General features: G+C 43.6%; 1 protein-coding gene across 1 annotated transcript; it reads right to left on the reverse strand.

Annotated features, from left to right (window-relative positions):
- Positions 1-1,299: 1,299 nt before the first annotated feature.
- On the reverse strand, positions 1,300-6,570 carry LOC136554101 (nuclear receptor subfamily 0 group B member 2-like). The gene is made up of 2 exons (XM_066545898.1): positions 5,976-6,570; positions 1,300-1,553 (listed from the first exon to the last, which is right to left on the reverse strand). Exons 1-2 carry the CDS (start codon positions 6,568-6,570, stop codon positions 1,300-1,302), a joined length of 849 nt encoding a protein of 282 aa, XP_066401995.1.
- Between the last annotated feature and the right edge of the window lie 513 nt (positions 6,571-7,083).

Genomic DNA, 7,083 nt, shown 5'->3' on the forward strand with positions numbered 1-7,083 from the left:
TACAAGTTCTCTTTCCTTTGACTTTAGCTTGACATTTTAAGGAATTCTAAGCTGTCATACTCTTTGTTGTGTTATCTGTCCACGTGTCTGTCAGTGCCCATTTGGTGAGTATGAGCCCTCTTGCCAAGCAAAACTAGGCTGGATCTGCTACTGAAAACCTCAGAAATTAATTCCCTTAAATTTCATGGAAACCATTGCGAAAGGAGTGGGGCAGGAAATGGATACAAATAACTTCCCCTGTTGCAGCTGAAGTATAAGCTCAATGTTTTTTTCATCCTGACAGATGGGCAGTCAGCACACACATTGTTTGGCACCCACCCCAACACGTGCTGCCTCTTCTCCAACCAGACGGGTAGGGGACAGAGAGATTTTTGGGGCATGCCATAGTGCATTTGGAGGTGGAAACATGGAACTCTTGCAGTGAGAGATGCAGGAACAGATTGTACACATCTGTAGGAAACCATATTTTAGCATTTCTGCTGTCCAAGGAATATCTGACATCTATTTGGAAGGAAGTGAGGGTAATTATAGAAGGGTGCAGGCAGGGCTAAAGGGAAAAGGTCTTAAATGTGTAGGAAACTGGGCTACATTAGTTCTGCTGCTTCTGGCATGACACAGTAACTTTCAGCCTTTGTTATTCCCATTCTGGAAACAGTCGTGAACAACAGCTTTTGTCCAGTCAATAAATTTTTGATTCATGTTGTTTAGTTCCTCAGTTAGGGAAGGACTTTGTAAATAATGGGAGAGGGATTTAATGCCCACAGTTTGCTGCAAGACTTAGAAAAGAACCTAAAAGAAAGCAGTTAGTAAGGGGAAGCTCCATCCAGCAATTACAGCCAAGGACTAGAGTTCTCAGTGGAACAGAAAAGGGACTGGGGTCAGGGACTGACAAAGAAAAGGAAGGATTTATACTGATTTTACCACTGACCAGCCTTTTATGTATCTATCTTCAACTGAATAAAATTTACCATTGCCCCTGTTCCTTAAAGCCAAAAGCATAAACAGCTGGAAAAAAGCTCACTAGAAATAATACAGTTGAACCTAGCACAACTGGAAAGTATGATGCTCCTAGACAATCTTTAAATACTTAGACTAAGGGGTTTTTAAAGCACACAGTATCATGAAATGCTTAATTTTCTCTGCTTTTAATTATAAAATGTTACAAAATTACTTCATCGTTGAAGCATATATAGCTTACAAATATTTATCAATGATTTGCTTGAAATGTGTTTATTTAGCTCATAATATTCTCTCATCTCTTCAAAATGAAATATTTTATTGCTCAGATGTCACTTGTTTTCAAAGCCAGTCTGGCTTGTTATATAGGGTTTCTAGAAGTAGTACATTTAGGGTGGCCTCTCCTAGGATGGGCCTGAAGAAGAGCTCTTCAATAGCATCTGCATCAATGTCTCGAAGAGATGTGATTAGCTGAAGAATCGAAGCAAACCTGCTGAGGCTTCCATGGAGCATTGTTGAGATAAATTCCATCAGGGCTTTCTGAGCTTCCTGCTGCAGTAATTGTACATAAGGGAGACATTTCAGGACACAGCATTCTGTCAAAACAAAAAGTAAAATAACAAATCCCAAGTAAACATTTCTGTTCTGTGTCTTTTGTAATGATGGGTGTCTGGATTTCTGGCTTATAGGACTACTTTCTCCATAGAAAAAAATAAACACTTCTTAAACATACTTTTTGGAAAAAGAAGGTATGTGTAGCTCAATAATTTGAATGATCATTGGGCAGCATTGTAATCACATTGGAATCTAGCCCATTACATTAAAATCCAGCTTTGAAATGGTAACAGCAGGTAATTTTGACTCAGTACAGATGGAGAAGGAGTTCTGTAGTGCTGTCTACCCACCAAATGATGCTAAGATAGTAGTCTGGGCAGGTGAAAATATTCCAGCTCTAATCCACCCTACCTAGGTAACAGCAGGAGATGGAGAGGATGGTTTGGAGCAGTGAGCAGGCTCATGGCCTGAAGATGTAGGTTTCCAGTACACCCAGCCCCATCTCCTTCCTATTGTTGCCTCTGCTTACTAGTGTAAGCTGGGGCACTGTGGTTCACTACACTATCTAGGTATTTTCATTTACAGTCTAAAAAGAGCAAGAGGAGTGCCTCAGCAAGAGGAGCATCTGAAGGAGAGGCCTTTGCCCTATGGAGTCATGGTCATGAGCCTCAATCACATATCTCCCATAGCATGTGACCTGCTGGCTCACTGAGGGTGTTTGTGGGTGCCAGAACTCAGTGCTAAGGACACCCTGTGTTCATCCTTTGCCTCTGAAGAGAGTGCCTTGTCATGTAGCTCTCAGCAACCTGTTGCCTCCTGTCCTGACTCTCTAAGGATATCTTTTCTCTCCTAGAATTGTTGCAGTCTGGACAGAGGGTAGAACACACTATTTGGCAACTTTTACAGTGACTGACCCCACACCTCCCTGGAATAGAATCTGAATAGCTCACACCAGGTGTGTTTCACACAGTATCATTCATTTCAGTGTGGGACGTTCAGCCTTCTTGCCTAGTGCCCTGTACCAGGGCAAAACCAACCTGGCTGGGTTTCCTTCAGTCTGTAACTGGCTGACTGTTGTAAGCCTTCAGCAACTCTCTTCTTCCTAGACACCACTGCCAGAGGAGAAGCCTCAGCCAAACCTGCAACCAGGCTAGCCAGAAATTAAGTGTTTGCAAAAGTCATCATCTCCCCCAGGATTACCAGCAGCTGCAAGCTGTGAGGATGATTCCAAATGTTAGATTTTTCATGGAAAGGAAATTGTCAGGATTTTGTGGATTCAGGATGAAGTTGCAATAGTTTATATCTCTTAAAATATGCTTTATTTCCCCATTTGGTCTTCTTTTCAATGTAACCAAATACTGTTTTTAATTTACACCTTATGAGACACTTCTTGTTCTGAGATAGGTTGTAATAATATTCAGTCAAACACATGTTTCCAGCTGTACTGTAAACCTCTTAAGAGTATCCTTTTTTTTTAACAGAAGCCCTGTCACAGCCTCAATGGAATTTTTGAATATATATGTGTACATAAATATGTATATATATGGCACTGATATAATAACAGCACTGCTTTTCACTGTTCCCATCTCTTCACTGTGCAGTCCCAATTGCTCTTCAGACAATTGTCAAAATCACAAAAATGTTTTCATCTCTCTCTGTGCTGTTCCTGTGTGGCAGAACAGTCCTACCTGCTCCTTCCTTTGACTTATTGCCTGGTTCCAAGTAGAGAAGGCCTTGCAGCTGGACCCTTCACCCACAGATACTGAGGCAGCTCCAAAGCCACCCAGCCAAAGCTCCCCTGGGAAGAGTGGGGATGCCAATATGTTCTGGAGAGTCTGGATTCTGTTGATGCAAGGTGCTGGTTTCCCCTCAGGGGCTGGTGCACAATTTCTTCTTAGCAGGCTCTTGCTGGCCCAGATGTGGGCAATCAGTAACCCAGCCAGAGCCTCCCACACAGAGGTGCTGCACAGATTCTGTTGTTATTTCCAGCTCTGGGTCTCTCAGCATAAGAAGGACATGGACCTGCTGGAATGACTCCAGAGGAGGGCCCTGAAGATGATCAGAGGTCTGGTGCACCTCTCCTATGAACACAGGATGACAGAGTTGGGGTTGTTCAGCCTGGAGAAGAAAAGGCTTTGGAAAGACCTTAGAGAAGCCTTCCAATGCCTAAAGGGGCTTTACAAGAAAGCGAGACAGGGACTTTTTACAGGGGCCTATAATGATAGGAGAAGTGGAAATGGCCTTGAACTGAAAGAAGGTAGGTAGGCTTAGGTCAGATGTGTAGGCAGAAATCCTTTACTGTCAGAGTGGTGAGGTATCGGAGCAGCTTGCTCAGAGATGTGAATGACACAGCCTCAGGGACTGGCCAGAAGGCCAGGCTGGATGGGGCTTGGAGGAACCTGGTCTAGTGGAAGGTGTCCTTTCCAATGGCAGAGGGGTTGGATTAGAAGATCTTTAGGGTCCCTTCCAACCCAAAGCATTCTATGATTCTTGTAGGAGGACCTACGCTCCATCGTGCTGCCTGCCACCCTCTTGCCAAAGGGATTTTTCTAATCATAGTAAGCACAATGTCTGTGCCACAAGAGATCCCTCAGGGTACAAGCAAAGCTTTACATAGTTGTCATGCTTCTTATCCAAGTGATGGCTGCTACAGCTGCATGCCTGGATGTCCTGTGGAACTCCAGCTCATGACCCAGCTCTGGTCCTGGCCCTTCCCCATTGCTTCAGTCAGTTTTGGTGGTCCCAACAGAAGTAAAACATTAAGGGTGGTAACGAGGTACTTCATAATCCAAAAGAGAGTTAGTCACTGCTGGTGACTTCCTGAAAACCTTTAGAACTGAGGCCTGCAAAAATAGTAGCATTTTGCCAAACATAAGCCAAAACTTGAAAAGTTTGAAAATGTGTTGCAAATATGTAGAAAACATTTTCTGAGTTTGGTGGAAGGTGTTGAAAAACTATTAAAAGTAGTAGTTGTGAAACAAGAGCTGTACAGGTTTGTTTTCAGCAAAGGGTGCTTTGGGCTGTGTATAAGCCCTGAGTACCTGTTTCAGCCCAGACTTAGATGGTGACTCTGTTTCATATGGAGGCTTAACTGAATCTAAGCTTAACTGATGTTCTCCAGGCTGCCTTCTGCAGCTCATGGAGAAATATTCCAGGAAATAGGGTCATCCCAGCTAAGAGCTGAGTGTCATTCCTGAAAATGTGGAATGTGCCTGCAGACAGCATTGAGGGCTGCTGGCTCTCTCATACAGCACCCTGGGGAAGCAGCAGGCCTTTAGGAGGCACAAATCCAGAACATAACCCTGCTACTGCTGTTTCTCCTTAAGTGAATATTGCATTTTACCCACAGAGACAATAAAAATGCCAGCTAGTTAAACTGTGTAAGCTGCAGATGAGGCCTTTCTCCTCTTATCATCCCCCTGGATAAAAACAGTGGTTTCTTTTAGCCTGATTTTATTGTGAAAAAAGCTTGCACTGAAATGAACTCTTCTGCTCTGCTGCTGCAGCACAGACACTCAAGGCAATACCAAGCATCTGGATGACATTACACCTCAAGAATCAGAATTTGAATCCCATTGGAAGCAACTATAAAGTCACACAGCCTTTGAGCAGCCTATAAACCATCCACCACGAGAAATATAATGGAATAACTGAGGCATTCAAGTGTACTTTTGGTGCTGCCCCAAGTACAGCACACTGCTGACAGTGCAGCCAGCAGCAGTGATTGCTGTGGAAGGAGCTGGGCATCTGAGCCAGAGCAGGCTGGAGTCAATAAGTCTTTCCATTTACTTTGGTGGACTTAGAGCTCAGCTTTTAATGACTCATGCACTCCATGGTGCTGACTGAGGCAAACCTTCCTTCCTAAGGAGCCTGAACTTGGCATCAGAAGTGAGAGGATGCAATCAGAAGTCTTAGTTTGGTGTCCCAGGCTTTGAAAGTAGAGATACTAAATTATATAAATATACATAAAAGCTGTGTAAACTCAACACATCATCCTTTTGCCTCACTGATGAAAATCAGATGGTTATTTTCTCCAGTGTTCTTGTTACTGAAGAAGCCTTTGCTAAAATACCTCTAAAGCTCACATCATGTGCCCGTGTACCCTCTCTCCCTTGCTGTGATGTGAGGGTGAGGCTGCTGTGTTACCTTTGAGCTGGAAGTCATTGAAGTTACACAATTCTTTATGACTTACAATTTGTCAGATAGAGGTTGTTTTGGCTTACAGTGGGTGACATACTGCACAATGTCCAAGGAACCAAAATAAACCACATCAGGCAGAAAAACTGTTAAACCAGGGAATACAGGTTTTTGAGAACATTTAACAATATTCATAGAAATGAGTAAAACAAAACATTTTCTCTATGCAAATAAAAAATGTCAAATATCTTTCTAGGCACATAATAATTTGTGTAATTTCTGGGAGGACTTACAGAATAATTTGTGTAATTTCTGGGAGGACTTACCAGAATTAAAAAGAATAATTCCTTTAAGATAGGCATATTCTTTTGCACTTATGTCCAGGTCCCAGAATTTCCACAATAAATTCTTCATCTTCTGAACTTCTGTGAAAGATGCCCCTGCTGATGAGCTGCCCAGTTCATTCATAGCTGTTGAAGACTGATTGAGGAGGATTTTTTTCAATAAACTGGTGGCTGGAACCTCTCTCAGGTCAAAATCCACTCCTTCTTGTGCCATGCCCAGGACAAAAAGAGGGGCCCAGTTCTGTTGTATGAGGACAAACTGATCCTCCCAAGGCATGTGATAAAAAGAAGGTAAGTTTCTAATAAAAGTTGAAGTCTTCAACAGCACTTCAGAAGCTCTTCTGCATGTGGCTTCTGGTGTTCTCAGGACAACTCTTCTGTCCAAATAAGGGCAGCATTTCCTTCTTGCAGAGCAGTGGGGGCTGCAATGCTGCTGGTGCCACTTGGTCTCACTTCCTTGCTCTTTGTTAAGGATCTGGTACAGGATGCTTTTAGAATGGAGTGTCCCACACTGACATTTCCCACATTTCTCAGGAGGGATCATGCAGCCAGAGCTCCCTGTGGCAGGAAGCAGCATGTCTGGAGCTGTGCGTCAGCAGCAGGGGAGGGCCCTTCTGCCACACAGGGAGGCATTGTGTGCTTATATAGACCTGGGCAGGTGTTGGAAAGCGATATGACCCTGATCCATAAGGTTACCTTGAACTTTACTTGCACCAGTGTGTTTTGAATGGGGCGTGGCTGCAGGCTGCTGGCGTCCCTGGGCTGCTGTAGCCCAGGGTGGCATGGGCCAGTCCTGGGGACAGTCCTGGAGATGGAAATCCTGTGTTTCAGAATTACCTCAGGCTTCTGTGAGATTTGAGAGAAACCTCAGAGAACGTCAGCTGTTGGGAGTTCATGACAGTGTTCTCTCTTGCATTTCACAAATGGTAATTTCAAACACAGAATGTGAAGGCTTAAGTCATAGAATTGATTAAGTTGGAATAGACCTTTCAGATCATCAAGTCCAGCCATTAACCCAACACTGCCAAGTCCACCACTAATCCATGTCCTCAAGTGCCACATTTACATGCTTTTAAGTGCCTCCAGGAAT

Source organism: Molothrus aeneus, chromosome 3 (genome assembly GCF_037042795.1).
Source record: "Molothrus aeneus isolate 106 chromosome 3, BPBGC_Maene_1.0, whole genome shotgun sequence".
NCBI lineage: Eukaryota > Metazoa > Chordata > Aves > Passeriformes > Icteridae > Molothrus > Molothrus aeneus.